At 42.1% G+C, this 16263-nt stretch overlaps 1 protein-coding gene across 1 annotated transcript in view; it reads left to right on the forward strand.

The window, feature by feature from the left end:
* The window catches only part of LOC311103029 (putative carboxypeptidase X1), a gene marked incomplete at its 5' end in the record, with an annotated part of 148803 nt that extends 133848 nt beyond the window's left edge, over positions 1-14955 (forward strand). The window contains 6 exons of the mRNA XM_084144519.1: positions 4003-4199; positions 5787-5966; positions 7413-7707; positions 11580-11719; positions 11921-12023; positions 12610-14955. Coding sequence (XP_084000645.1) covers positions 4003-4199; positions 5787-5966; positions 7413-7707; positions 11580-11719; positions 11921-12023; positions 12610-12932 — 1238 coding nt within the window. The 3' untranslated portion in view covers positions 12933-14955. The remainder of the gene's footprint in view (positions 1-4002; positions 4200-5786; positions 5967-7412; positions 7708-11579; positions 11720-11920; positions 12024-12609) is intronic.
* Between the last annotated feature and the right edge of the window lie 1308 nt (positions 14956-16263).

Genomic DNA, 16263 nt, shown 5'->3' on the forward strand with positions numbered 1-16263 from the left:
AACCCTCTAAAATGGTTCTACCAATAACCGTTTTATCATCTAAAGGTTATTCGTAGAACCCTGTATGAAGGGTTCCACCAGCCTTATTAGGCTTTATGCCAACACTATATCATAAGGCCTGTTATACCCTAACAGGGGTGTCAGGAAACTCATGACACATCAGGTCAGCAGGTCACATTATGCTGGCTTGCAAAGTGATGTGTAATTCCTATTGGAATCCAGGCATAGTGAGGATATCAAACAATTTGCATTCAGAATAACTACCAGGGAAGATACATAAACCATTTAAACTGGAACAACCATCTCAGTAACGGGTGCAATAAGTCCAACTACTAAAAGATTTGATTAGTTTAGAAAAATGCAAGTTATTTATCTTTGTGTAGCATAAGTTTGTACACTGATATTGAAACAAACACTTCAAAAAAATCGGGAGAGCGAGAGAGAGAGAGAGAGAGCGAGAGAGAGCGAGAGCGAGAGCGAGAGCGAGAGCGAGAGCGAGAGCGAGAGCGAGAGCGAGAGAGAGAGAGAGAGAGAGAGAGAGAGAGAGAGAGAGAGAGATGGAGAGGGGGGGGGGGGAGAGAGAGAGATGTTTCACTTCAGCTACAGTGAGGGAAAAAAGTATTTGATCCCCTGCTGATTTTGTAAGTTTGCCCACTGACAAAGAAATGATCAGTCTATAATTTTAATGGTAGGTTTATTTGAACGGTGAGAGACAGAATAACAACAAAAAAATCCAGAAAAACACATGTCAAAAATGTTATAAATTGATTTGCATTTTAATGAGGGAAATAAGTATTTGACCCCCTCTCAATCAGAAAGATTTCTGGCTCCCAGGTGTCTTTTATACAGGTAAGGAGCTGAGATTAGGAGCCCACTCTTAAAGGGAGTGCTCCTAATCTCAGCTTGTTACCTGTATAAAAGACACCTGTCCACAGAAGCAATCAATCAATCAGATTCCAAACTCTCCACCATGGCCAAGACCAAAGAGCTCTCCAAGGATGTCAGGGACAAGATTGTAGACCTACACAAGGCTGGAATGGGCTACAAGACCATTGCCCTGTGGAGAGAGCTGAAGGTTCGAGTTGCCAAACGTCAGCCTCGAAACCTTAATGGCTTGGAGAAGATCTGCAAAGAGGAGTGGAACAAAATCCCTCCTGAGATGTGTGCAAACCTGGTGGCCAACTACAAGAAACGTCTGACCTCTGTGATTGCCAACAAGGGTTTTGCCACCAAGTACTATGTCATGTTTTGCAGAGGGGTGAAATACTTATTTCCCTCATTAAAATTCAAATCAACTTATAACATTTTTGACATGCGTTTTTCTGGATTTTTTTGTTGTTATTCTGTCTCTCACTGTTCAAATAAACCTACCATTAAAATTATAGACTGATCATGTCTTTGTCAGTGGGCAAACGTACAAAATCAGCAGGGGATCAAATACTTTTTCCCCCTCACTGTAGATAGTTTAGCCTACTCAAACACCTGGCTCCAATAGAGAGGGATGCTATGTTAGCTAGCTGGCTATGACTATCCAAAACAACACTGGAACTCTTCCAAGTCAAGGTAAGCTTTTGGTTTTACTAGTTTATTGCCGTTGTAACTGCTAAACTGCTTGCTGCTGACTGTACATGATTGTGGTGGGTTTCTAGTAACTATGTTGACTATGACGTTAATATGGTGATAACGATGTAGGCTGTGTGTAGCGGTTAGCGGTTATGATATGAAGGTTTGGCTTGGATGTTTTTTTTGCCTGGTCACTGACAGCTGATGTGTTGTGCACTGAAGTCCACAAGCGAAGTGAAAAAGTGAGAGGAGGAGAGCACGTAAATGCAAGAAGAAATTACACAACGATCAAAGTAGATGATGCTGTTTGAATGTGGCTGATATTAAAGTGAACAGTGTGTGCGGGTGATCAGGGGTGTGTTCATTCCTCCAATTCTGTCGAAAAACGTTTCTGAAATGGAAGCAAATGGAACGAAACGGGGATAAACATACCTGAATTTGTCCAATAGAAACTTTAGTTTGCAACTGTTGGACTAATGATTACACCCTAGATCAGCTAGATGCAGGCCAGAGTGTGCAAGGCGTTATTGATTACTCAAATTTCTCTCGACCTGTGCACCTACGTTGTAAACTTTCATTCATAGTCTAGGTTGTAGCAACCTCATGATGGGTACAGGGAAAATGTGAGTATCATGTAGTAGCCTAAACCTATCAATGTTACATTGAACTGGGTGAATGGAATATGAATGACAGTCATCCAATATGCTGTAATAGAAATAAGGCCATGCTCATGAAAACAATAATCGTCCTCGTTTATCTTGAACGTCACCGACCGCCACTGCTTTATACAGAGTCAAAATTACAGTCACACTCACCTCTGGTTATTAACACCAACACTAGAGTTATTTTACACCACTGAGTGTTAGTTTACCTCTTTACAGCGTTAATTTAACTCCTGAATCAACTCTAGAAATGTTACACTTAAAAATCAACATTAGGTACCATTGGCCAATTGGCTGTGTGCAAATCTTCCCAAATAATTGACATGTAGGTACAGTTTAAAACAGTTTCACACTTCTCAAAAATCTCGAGTGTTAAAGCTTAAACAATAATGCTCAAGGCACTATTTAAAATAAATTTAAAAAATACAATGAAAAGTTTAGGGTTCTATGTAGAACCTTCATGCCTTCCAAAGAATACGTCATGCCTTCCAAAGAATCCTTCTTGCCTTCCAAAGAATCATCTTCTTCCAGAAAAACTATTCTTAGGATAAAAAAGGTTCTAGGTAGAACCGTTTGCTCTACAAAGAACCCTCATCTTCCAAAAAAGGGTTCTTCCGATGAAAGTAGTTATTGGTAGAACCCTATCCCTCTGCAAATAACCATTTTGGAACCCTTTTTTCTAAGAGCTCATATTGGTTTCAGTGTTTTTCAAGGGTCATTTGATTCTCTACACTGGAGCCTGTTGTTTTGAATCATGGCAGAAGAGAAGAGAGTTCCTGGTGTGTTTTTCATTAGAAACAGAGAGGACAGAGATAACAATAAGGGAGAGTTCCTGGTGTGTTTTTCATTAGAAACAGAGAGGACAGAGATTGACAGGGCGCTAACAATGAGTACTTTATATGATAGAAGGTTACTAGAACACAGTTTATAATGAGAGCTGATGACAGTAGAAGGAGGGCTAATCTAGGATCATCGGGTCCCCTCCTGTCAATGTAATCTTATTCATTGTTCTAAAAGGCAAATCTGATACTTTAATTCACCACTTCTACTCTGAGACGCTTGATACATACGGCCCCCCTGGTCTAGTTTCTTTAGGACTCCCTTCCCCCATCTGTACAGGATGTGTGTTGTTAGGCCACGGTGATCCATTTGTACACTTTGGCAGCCATAGTTGTTGCTGATCACTAGAAACACACAGTGATTTCAGACGTTTCAAATGGTCCCCAGAAAAATAAGAAGAAAAAAATATATTTCCCAGCAGTTCACAGTGCTCCAGCAAGCCGTGGGAATAGTTAATGGTAATAGCGAGTCGTTTTTAATTATTTTATTTTTCAAACTATAGCTCTAATCTTAACCACTCAGAATTGATACAGAAACTTAACTCTTTGAGTTGTTTCTGTTTTAACCCTGTAACCACGTGGAATTAACCCTGTAACCACGTGGAATTAACCCTGTAACCACGTGGAATTAACCCTGTAACCACGCAGAATGAATGCGTCAAAAAAATAGACGTTCATCCATAATACGTCGAATTTCGAAGGGGAAACTATGAGATCTTGATCTTGTTGAGCTGTAGTCACTGTACTGCACATCACTGCCCAACTCAATAATAAAAGCTTGGAAGCTTTATCAAGTAAAAAGAATGCGTTCCTGATGTTGGCATCCTGACGACAAAACCCTGCCTGGAGCAGAAGACCAACTTCCGTTGTTCACCGTAACATTGGACAATAAAGTTGTATTGTATTGCATTGTAGAAACATCCCCTGTTCCCCTGCAGGTGAGCCAGAGTTCCGCTACGTGGCAGGTATGCATGGGAATGAGGTGGTGGGCAGAGAGCTGGTGCTGAACCTCATGCAGTACATCTGTCGGGAGTTTAGACGGGGAAACAAACGCATCGTCCGTCTGGTGACCACCACACGCATCCACCTGCTTCCATCTATGAACCCTGATGGATATGAAACAGCCTTCGAAAAGGTAGGAGGAGGAGGAGGAGGGGCGGGGCAAGGGATAAGGGGATGTATTGATTGGTTGGTTGATTGAATTATTGACTGGCTGGCTGGCTGATTGACTGACTGACTGGCTGGCTGTGTGGTAATGGGAGATACAGTGGCTTGCGAAAGTATTCACTCCCCTTGGCATTTTTCCTATTTTGTTGCCTTACAACCTGGAATTCTAATGGAGTTTTGGGGGGTTTCTATCATTTGATTTACACAACATGCCCACCACTTTGAAGATGCAAAATATTTTTTGTGTTGAAACAAACAAGAAATAAGACAGAAAAACTATTCACTATAACTATTCACCCCCCCTGCTTAGGGTCGTTGTCCTGCTGGAAGGTGAACCTCCGTCCCAGTCTCAAATCCATGGAAGACTGAAACAGGTTTCCCTCAAGAATTTCCCTGTATTTAGCGCCATCCTTCATTCCTTCAATTCTGACCAGATGGCCAAAAAGCTCAATTTGAGTCTCATCTGACCAGAGTACCTTCTTACATATGTTTGGGGAGTCTCCCACATGCCTTTTGGTGAACACCAAACGTGTTTGCTTATTTATTTTTAAGCAATGGCTTTTTTCTGGCCACTCTTCCGTAAAGCCCAGCTCTGTAGAGTGTACGGCTTAAAGTGGTCCTATGGACAGATACTCAATCTCCGCTGTGGAGCTTTGCAGCTCCTTCAGGGTTATCTTTGGTCTCTTTGTTGCCTCTCTGATTAATGCCCTCCTTGCCTGGTCCGTGAGTTTTAGTGGGCGGACTTCTCGTGGCAGGTTTGTTGTGGGGCCATATTCTTTAAATTTTTTAATAATGGATTTAATGGTGCTCCGTGGGATGTTCAAAGTTTCTGATATTTTTTTATAACCCAACCCTGATCTGTACTTCTCCACAACTTTGTCCCTGACCTGTTTGGCGAGCTCCTTGGTCTTCATGGTGCCGCTTGCTTGGTAGTACCCCTTGCTTAGTGGTGTTGCAGACTCTGGGGCCTTTCAGAACAGGTGTATATATACTGAGATCATGTGACAGATCATGTGACACTTAGATTGCACACAGGTGGACTTTATTTAACTAATTATGTGACTTCTGAAGGTAATTGGTTGCACCAGATCTTATTTAGGGGCTTCATAGCAAAGGGGGTGAATACATATGCACGCACCACTTTTCCATTATTTATCTTTTTGAATTTTTTGAAACAAGTTTATTTTTTTTCACTTCACCAATTTGGACTATTTTGTGTAATGTAATGTCCATTACATTAAATCCAAATAAAAACCCATTTAAATTACAGGTTGTAATGCAACAAAATAGGAAAATAGCCAAGGGAAATCAATACTTTTGCAAGGCACTGTATCTAAAAACTGCATTTCCTAACTGGTTGAAATCCACCTCGAAGGACCATGAAAAGAGCACCACCTTGTAGTCAGTGAACTCTAGAGAGAGGGCTCAGAACCTCCTCACGATAACTTCATACTAGAAGAAGGACGGGATGTAGGACATATTGATTGATCGAACGATTGATCGTGTGATATTGAAAATAGCCTAAAACTGCATCTCAACTCAAACTCCTCTCCAGGGGTCGGAGCTGGCAGGTTGGGCTCTGGGACGCTATAGCTACGAGTGGGTCGATATGAACCACAACTTCCCCGACCTGAACAATATCATGTGGGACGCCAAGGAGAATGACACGGAGACGGTTAAAACAGCCAACCACTACATCCCTATACCAGAGTACTACACTAAAGAGGATGCTTTCGTAAGTACTGTACACTACACATCAACTCCACCACAGAGTATTTATTTTTCCTTTATTCTTTTATTTTTTTACATTCGTTTTGTTTTTCACTCTCAAAATTACAATTTTTCATAGAGAAACAATGAAATTGGATGTTCTGAGTACGGTACATGTCAATTATAAAATCACACCTGAAAGAAGTTCTGGAAGAAAACTAACAGATACATTTTTTTGGTGTAATTCCCATTTAATTGTTTCTAGAGAGACATGTTCCATCTAGTGATGGTTCTGTTCTGCTGCTGTTCAATTCATGGCAAAGTGGAAAATAACTAATAATAGATACAAATGATAGACTTCCTCATGATAGACTTCCTCATGATATACTTCCTCATGATATACTTCCTCATGATAGACTTCCTCATGATATACTTCCTCATGATAGACTTCCTCATGATATACTTCCTCATGATAGACTTCCTCATGATAGACTTCCTCATGATAGACTTCCTCATGATATACTTACTCATGATATACTTACTCATGATATACTTACTCATGATATACTTACTCATGATATACTTCCTCATGATATACTTACTCATGATATACTTCTGCCAGGTAAGCCTAGTTTGCAGTTAAAATTTAACTGAAGGTTTTGGGGTAAGTATTTCTGTCAACCCACAAGACGGTTATCACATCAACTGTACACAAATGACTGCGCCACACAGACAGACAGGGGCAATATTGCTGGAAATTAATTGGCAGATATTGTGTTAGGTTTGTCTTTTTGAGCCAATAGTGGCTAACCAGGGGTGGGATAATGTCAATGTTGCGTTGATTAGATAGTAGCTGGGAGCTTGTGGTGTTTGATACTTGTGAGATTTGTTTATGACAGTTTGCGGTGGAACTCTGAAAATTGCATGTACTTTCAGAATTGTTTGGCGAGCTACTCAATAGGTGGGCTGTAAGCTACTGGTAGATTGCGATCGACCTGTTGGAGACCTCTGATGTAGGCTATACCTACTGAAGGGAACTAATACCTACTGAAGGGAACTAATACCTACTGGAGGGAACTAACACCTACTGAAGGGAACTAATACCAACTGGAGGGAACTAACACCTACTGACGGTTGATACTGATAGTGGCTTATATTAACATGATAGAAACAGAGAAAGTCGGGGTATCCTATAATTAAGACATTAAAGGCTGCTCATCCCTGCAAGTTAAATTCTGCATAATGGCACAGCATTTCATCAACTTTACTCCTTCAGTTTGTCTCCAGCGATTATAAGGTCAAATATATCTAAAACAATTGTACTTTATATTTACAATTCCCTTATCCAAAAGGATTACTCATTTACCTAGCTCTTATCAATAGCTCTTATCAAGTTGTAAATTACAGTGCATGGAGAATGGTGTTATTTCATACTGTTAGTAACATGCTGTTCTTTCGGTCCCTTTCCCAGGTGACCCCAGAGACACGTGCGGTCATCAACTGGATGCAGGATATCCCCTTCGTCCTGAGTGCCAACCTCCACGGGGGAGAACTGGTGGTCACCTACCCCTTCGACTGCACCCGGGATTGGGCCCCTCAGGAAAATACCCCTACGGCTGACGATAGTTTCTTCCGCTGGCTGGCCACGGTCTACGCCTCAACCAACCTGGTCATGGCCAACCCTGATAGGAGGATCTGCCACTCTGAAGACTTCCAACAGCACAACAACATCATTAACGGAGGAGCCTGGCACACCGTCCCTGGGAGTCAGTAGTTCTCCTATATAATAATCTAACCCTAACCCTGGGAGTCAGTAGTTCTCCTATATAATAATCTAACCCTAACCCTGGGAGTCAGTAGTTCTCCTATATAATAATCTAACCCTAACCCTGGGAGTCAGTAGTTCTCCTATATAATAATCTAACCCTAACCCTGGGAGTCAGTAGTTCTCCTCCTGTATACAGTGGGGAGAACAAGTATTTGATACACTGCCGATTTTGCAGGTTTTCCTACTTACAAAGCATGTAGAGGTCTGTAATTTTTTTCATAGGTACACTTCAACTGTGAGAGACGGAATCTAAAACAAAAATCCAGAAAATCACATTGTATGATTTTTAAGTAATTAATTTGCATTTTATTGCATGACATAAGTATTTGATACATCAGAAAAGCAGAACTTAATATTTGGTACAGAAACCTTTGTTTGCAATTACAGAGATCATACGTTTCCTGTAGGTCTTGACCAGGTTTGCACACACTGCAGCAGGGATTTTGGCCCCTCTCCTGCATACAGACCTTCTCTAGATCCTTCAGGTTTGGGGCTGTCGCTGGGCAATACGGACTTTCAGCTCCCTCCAAATATTTTCTATTGGGTTCAGGTCTGGAGACTGGCTAGGCCACTCCAGGACCTGGCGGTGTGTTTCGGGTCGTTGTCATGCTGGAAGACCCAGCCACGACCCAACTTCAATGCTCTTACTGAGGGAAGGAGGTTGTTGGCCAAGATCTCGCGATACATGGCCCCATCCATCCTCCCCTCAATACGGTGCAGTCGTCCTGTCCCCTTTGCAGAAAAGCATCCCCAAAGAATGATGTTTCCACCTCCATGCTTCACGGTTGGGATGGTGTTCTTGGGGTTGTACTCATCCTTCTTCTTCCTCCAAACACGGCGAGTGGAGTTTAGACCTAAAAGCTCTATTTTTGTCTCATCAGACCACATGACCTTCTCCCATTCCTCCTCTGGATCATCCAGATGGTCATTGGCAAACTTCAGACGGGCCTGGACATGCGCTGGCTTGAGCAGGGGGACCTTGCGTGCGCTGCAGGATTTTAATCCATGATGGCGTAGTGTGTTACTAATGGTTTTCTTTGAAACTGTGGTCCCAGCTCTCTTCAGGTCATTGACCAGGTCCTGCTGTGTAGTTCTGGGCTGATCCCTCACCTTCCTCATGATCATTGATGCCCCACGAGGTGAGATCTTGCATGGAGCCCCAGACCGAGGGTGATTGACCGTCATCTTGAACTTCTTCCATTTTCTAATAATTGCGCCAACAGTTGTTGCCTTCTCACCAAGCTGCTTGCCTATTGTCCTGTAGCCCATCCCAGCCTTGTGCAGGTCTACAATTTTATCCCTGATGTCCTTACACAGCTCTCTGGTCTTGGCCATTGTGGAGAGGTTGGAGTCTGTTTGATTGAGTGTGTGGACAGGTGTCTTTTATACAGGTAACGAGATCAAACAGGTGCAGTTAATACAGGTAATGAGTGGAGAACAGGAGGGCTTCTTAAAGAAAAACTAACAGGTCTGTGAGAGCCGGAATTCTTACTGGTTGGTAGGTGATCAAATACTTATGTCATGCAATAAAATGCAAATTAAATACTTAAAAATCATACAATGTGATTTTCTGGATTTTCACAGTTTCCGTCTCTCACAGTTGAAGTGTACCTATGATAAAAATTACAGACCTCTACATGCTTTGTAAGTAGGAAAACCTGCAAAATCGGCAGTGTATCAAATACTTGTTCTCCCCACTGTATAATAATCTAACCCTGGTAGTCAGTAGTTCTCCTATATAATAATCTAACCCTAACCCTGGGAGTCAGTAGTTCTCCTCCTATATATAATAATCTAACCCTGGTAGTCAGTAGTTCTCCTATATAATAATCTAACCCTGGTAGTCAGTAGTTCTCCTATATAATAATCTAACCCTAACCCTGGGAGTCAGTAGTTCTCCTCCTATATATAATAATCTAACCCTGGTAGTCAGTAGTTCTCCTATATAATAATCTAACCCTAACACTGGGAGTCAGTAGTTCTCCTATATAATAATCTAACCCTGGTAGTCAGTAGTTCTCCTATATAATAATCTAACCCTAACCCTGGGAGTCAGTAGTTCTCCTCCTATATATAATAATCTAACCCTGGTAGTCAGTAGTTCTCCTATATAATAATCTAACCCTAACCCTGGTAGTCAGTAGTTCTCCTATATAATAATCTAACCCTGGTAGTCAGTAGTTCTCCTATATAATAATCTAACCCTAACCCTGGGAGTCAGTAGTTCTCCTCCTATATATAATAATCTAACCCTGGTAGTCAGTAGTTCTCCTATATAATAATCTAACCCTAACCCTGGTAGTCAGTAGTTCTCCTATATAATAATCTAACCCTGGTAGTCAGTAGTTCTCCTATATAATAATCTAACCCTAACCCTGGGAGTCAGTAGTTCTCCTCCTATATATAATAATCTAACCCTGGTAGTCAGTAGTTCTCCTATATAATAATCTAACCCTAACCCTGGTAGTCAGTAGTTCTCCTATATAATAATCTAACCCTGGTAGTCAGTAGTTCTCCTATATAATAATCTAACCCTGGTAGTCAGTAGTTCTCCTATATAATAATCTAACCCTAACCCTGGGAGTCAGATGTTTTCCTCCTATATATAATAATCTAACCCTGGTAGTCAGTAGTTCTCCTATATAATAATCTAACCCTAAACCTGGGAGTCAGTAGTTCTCCTCCTATATATAATAATCTAACCCTAACCCTGGGAGTCAGTAGTTCTCCTCCTATATATAATAATCTAACCCTGGTAGTCAGTAGTTCTCCTATATAATAATCTAACCCTAACCCTGGGAGTCAGTAGTTCTCCTCCTATATATAATAATCTAACCCTGGTAGTCAGTAGTTCTCCTATATAATAATCTAACCCTAAACCTGGGAGTCAGTAGTTCTCCTCCTATATATAATAATATATCCCTAACCCTGGTAGTCAGTAGTTCTCCTATATAATAATCTAACCCTAACCCTGGGAGTCAGTAGTTTTCCTCCTATATATAATAATCTAACCCTAACCCTGGTAGTCAGTCGTTCTCCTATATAATAATCTAACCCTAACCCTGGTAGTCAGTAGTTCTCCTATATAATAATCTAACCCTAACCCTGGTAGTCAGTAGTTCTCCTATATAATAATCTAACCCTGGTAGTCAGTAGTTCTCCTATATAATAATCTAACCCTGGTAGTCAGTAGTTCTCCTATATAATAATCTAACCCTGGTAGTCAGTAGTTCTCCTATATAATAATCTAACCCTGGTAGTCAGTAGTTCTCCTATATAATAATCTAACCCTAACCCTGGTAGTCAGTAGTTCTCCTATATAATAATCTAACCCTAACCCTGGGAGTCAGTAGTTCTCCTCCTATATATAATAATCTAACCCTGGTAGTCAGTAGTTCTCCTATATAATAATCTAACCCTAACCCTGGTAGTCAGTAGTTCTCCTATATAATAATCTAACCCTGGTAGTCAGTAGTTCTCCTATATAATAATCTAACCCTGGTAGTCAGTAGTTCTCCTATATAATAATCTAACCCTGGTAGTCAGTAGTTCTCCTATATAATAATCTAACCCTGGTAGTCAGTAGTTCTCCTATATAATAATCTAACCCTGGTAGTCAGTAGTTCTCCTATATAATAATCTAACCCTGGTAGTCAGTAGTTCTCCTATATAATAATCTAAACATGGACGTTTTGGCCTCAAGGCTCTAATCAAAGACTATTTGTTTTTTTATGTTTTATTACCATATTCTTGTCCCCCAGGTATGAATGACGTCAGCTACATCCACACCAATTGTTCTCTGTCCTCCAGGTATGAATGACTTCAGCTACATGCACACCAACTGCTTCGAGGTGACGGTGGAGCTGTCGTGTGATAAGTTTCCTCACGCCAGCGAGCTTTCTACAGAGTGGGAGAACAACAAGGAGTCTCTGCTGGTCTACATGGAGCAGGTCTGCTGTACTTTACATGGATTATTTACCAAAATCCTACTGTATTGGAGTAGGATATTCAAACTACTGAAACAATTGGAAAGACTTGACTTGTAGAACACTGTCCTACTGCATTTCCCAGCTCTCTCGTACCAGCTCTCCAATTTGTAGATCTGTCCCTGATTATCTCTGTTTCTGATGTTCTGTCCGTCCTTCTCCCAGGTTCACCGAGGCATCAAGGGAGTGGTGAGAGACAAGATGACAAGGAAAGGCATTGCAGACGCCATTGTCAAAGTGGAAGACCTGGACCATGACATACGATCAGGTAGACATGGGATTCTACAACGATTTACATGATGCACTGCACTACAGTCTTTCATATACATTTTTTTTCCTACCAGTAGTTTTGACAGTATTGAAAAACCATCCTGTGTACCTTTTCCAAATTCCCCGGTATACGGTGTACCGCCCAAGCCGAGTCCGTCTCCCTTGTATGATACCGCCCAAGCCGAGTCCGTCTCCCTTGTATTGTACCGCCCAAGCCAAGTCAGTCTCCCTTGTATTGTACCGCCCAAGCCAAGTCAGTCTCCCTTGTATTGTACCGCCCAAGCCGAGTCCGTCTCCCTTGTATCTTAATTTAATTTAAACCTGGCTTCCATTTTCTTTTCTTTTACTCCCAAGATGCAACAGTATCTTTAAAACGGATACTGTCTTTATTACACCAATACATTTTCTGAATGAATGATCAGTATCTTTAGTTTCAAGCTTCCACCATTTTATTATACTGTAAACATTTTAGTCTCTCTGTCATTGTGTGTATCAGCTAGGTCCCATAATTGTGGTATTATTGACAAAATATTACCTTACATTTTCTGAATGAATGATCATGAGACTCTCCTGTGTCTCCTCAGCGGCTGATGGGGACTACTGGCGTCTGTTGAACCCAGGGGAATACAAGGTGACGGTGTGGGCGGAGGGATACTTTCCCTCCACGAGGCGGTGCAGCGTCGGGAACGAAGCGCGCCCCACCATCTGTGACTTGACCTTGGTCAAGACGCCCCGGCAGAGGATGAAGGAGATCCTAGCTAAAGGGGGGAGGTTACCCCAGGATCTGCAACTGAAGCTGAGAGCACTGAGACTCAGGAAGCTGAGAGCCTCCACCAAGGCCATCAACCAGCGGAGGGAGCGCAGCCGCAAGGCCAGGGCACCGCGCCCTCTCACACCCCTGGCCTGAGAGACAGGGGACAGACTGAGGCTGCTTCACAAATGACACCCTACTCCCCATTGGACTCTGGTCAAAAGTAGTGCACTATAATGGAAATAGGGTGCCATTCTCTGGTCCAAAGTAGTGCACTATATAGGGAATAGGGTCCCATTCTCTGGTCTAAAGTAGTGTACTATATAGGGAATAGGGTCCCATTCTCTGGTCTAAAGTAGTGCACTATATAGGGAATATGGTCCCATTCTCTGGTCTAAAGTAGTGCACTATATAGGGAATATGGTCCCATTCTCTGGTCTAAAGTAGTGCACTATATAGGGAATAGGGTGCCATTATCTGGTCCAAAGTAGTGCACTATATAGGGAATATGGTGCCATTCTCTGGTCTAAAGTACTGTACTATATAGGGAATAGGGTGCCATTCTCTGGTCTAAAGTAGTGTACTATATAGGGAATAGGGTGCCATTCTCTGGTCTAAAGTAGTGTACTATATAGGGAATAGGGTCCCATTCTCTGGTCTAAAGTAGTTCACTATATAGGGAATAGGGTCCCATTCTCTGGTCTAAAGTAGTGCACTATATAGGGAATAGGGTGCCATTCTCTGGTCTAAAGTAGTGCACTATATAGGGAATAGGGTGCTATTTGGGACGCAGGCTGAGGCTTTGACACGACCGGTGTTTGAGATGGACTACATTGTAGTCAGCGAATACAGACAGACTGAAATACAAAAATCTTAATGAGAAGTAATTTAGGATGCAAGGTGATTTGTAGATCCGACTGCAATGTAGTCGATCTGAAACAGATGCAGAGGCTTCAACACAAGTCTGTATTCCCAGTGAACGTTCTGATTTCATATTTGAGTTACAGAGAAGTAGAGGAAGATTTCATCTGCTCTAACGTTTTGTGAAAGTGGTCAACATTTCAATTGTTTATAAAAAGGTAGATCAAATGTAGCTGATGCAGTTACTAAAACAGCTGTATCGTTACATTGGTAGGAAGTTTTCGTCTAGCTTGTTGGAAAAGTGGCCTAAGTAGCCGATTTGTGTCAGGTCACAATAGCTAGGTTTCCATCCAATTGGCGACAGATTTACATGCAAATATAAAACAATCTGCATAAAGAAAATATGCGCATTTTCCCACCAGTGGTGTTTCCACCCAACTGGACTTGTTGCAGATAAAACATCACTGCGTGATGACAGTGCGCACAAAATGTACTTTTTCGCTTAAGTTTTCATGTACCGAATAAAAATAAAAAGTTAAATGTGTTTCCATCGCATTTTCAACTCTACCGATAGTTTTGTAACAAAAACTGTTGCGTTAAATAGCAAATGTGCCTACTCTGGTGCTGGTAGGCTAGTCTACATGATGAGATTATCATGGATAAGAGCAAAGATATTTTTAGTTGTCGAATGGCAGTCAAGCATCGATCATCATGTCACCAGAATAAGACCCTGGATATTTATTGGAAATGAGCATCAAGCTCATCACCGTGCACTTTCACCACCCTGTGAAGTTCATCATAACTTATTTCATTTGTAGCCTAATAAACTGTATGGTTTCCCGAGGCATAGTGGGAGGACCACACACCATATCATCGGGTGACTCCAGGTTTACAGTATGATATCTATTATATGAATATTTGCGCATAAAGGCATTTCCACCACAATTTCGCGCACAATTTATTTTACAGACACAAAAAGACACCACCATGTCGAACGAACAAATTATCTGTCGACAATTATAAAATTGTACTGAAACTACCTGTTTCCATCACAGCTGTCGTGATTTTTTAAATATTTTAACTCGCATAGAAACTGTGGATGGAAACGTGGTTAATGACGATAGGAACATCCAGTTCAGTTTACCATCGCCACTGGTGTATGGGCTAGTACAGATGTTGTTTTCAATAAATATCAAGAATATAGAAGAGCCCTTTATGACGGCGAGGGAGGCCATGGGGGAGTATCAGCTGGCCTGATAAAGTTTACTTTTATAACGTTGGATATCATTGTGTGTTTGACTGTTTCATTAAAGGACAATTTGAGTAGAAAGAGTTGGGTCAAGACTTGTTCAGAACCACGAGGCCTGTGATGAAAACACTTGTTTCCTGTTTGCTGCATAGGTTCTGCTGTCAGTCTCAGTAGGTGTAGTGTATTTACACACACGCACACGCATACGCACACACACACGCACACGCACACGCACACAGACGAAAGACAAACATAGCAGATAAAAAACAAGGTCAAACGGAGGGCAGGTGAAGTTGGAAACCCAGAAAATAACAATGTATACAAAACAGGTTGTTCAATCAATGTCAAGCTGGGTATTACATCCTGTACCAGCACCACTTTGACTGGGTATTACATCCTGTACCAGCACCACCTAGACTGGGTATTACATCCTGTATCAGCACCACCTAGACTGGGTATTACATCCTGTACCAGCACCACCTAGACTGGGTATTACATCCTGTACCAGCACCACCTAGACTGGGTATTACATCCTGTACCAGCACCACCTAGACTGGGTATTACATCCTGTACCAGCACCGCCTTGACTGGGTATTACATCCTGTACCAGCACCACCTAGACTCCCTCTGGGTATTACATCCTGTACCAGCACCACCTAGACTGGGTATTACATCCTGTACCAGCACCACCTAGACTCCCTCTGGGTATTACATCCTGTACCAGCACCACCTAGACTCCCTCTGGGTATTACATCCTGTACCAGCACCGCCTAGACTGGGTATTACATCCTGTACCAGCACCACCTAGACTGGGTATTACATCCTGTACCAGCACCACCTAGACTGGGTATTACATCCTGTATCAGCACCACCTAGACTGGGTATTACATCCTGTACCAGCACCACCTAGACTGGGTATTACATCCTGTACCAGCACCACCTAGACTGGGTATTACATCCTGTACCAGCACCGCCTTGACTGGGTATTACATCCTGTACCAGCACCACCTAGACTCCCTCTGGGTATTACATCCTGTACCAGCACCACCTAGACTGGGTATTACATCCTGTACCAGCACCACCTAGACTCCCTCTGGGTATTACATCCTGTACCAGCACCACCTAGACTCCCTCTGGGTATTACATCCTGTACCAGCACCGCCTAGACTGGGTATTACATCCTGTACCAGCACCACCTAGACTGGGTATTACATCCTGTACCAGCACCACCTAGACTCCCTCTGGGTATTACATCCTGTACCAGCACCGCCTAGACTCCCTCTGGGTATTACATCCTGTACCAGCACCACCTAGACTCCCTCTGGGTATTACATCCTGTACCAGCACCACCTAGACTCCCTCTGGGTATTACATCCT

This window comes from Coregonus lavaretus (assembly GCF_964263955.1).
Source record: "Coregonus lavaretus genome assembly, chromosome: 27".
Classification (NCBI taxonomy): domain Eukaryota; kingdom Metazoa; phylum Chordata; class Actinopteri; order Salmoniformes; family Salmonidae; genus Coregonus; species Coregonus lavaretus.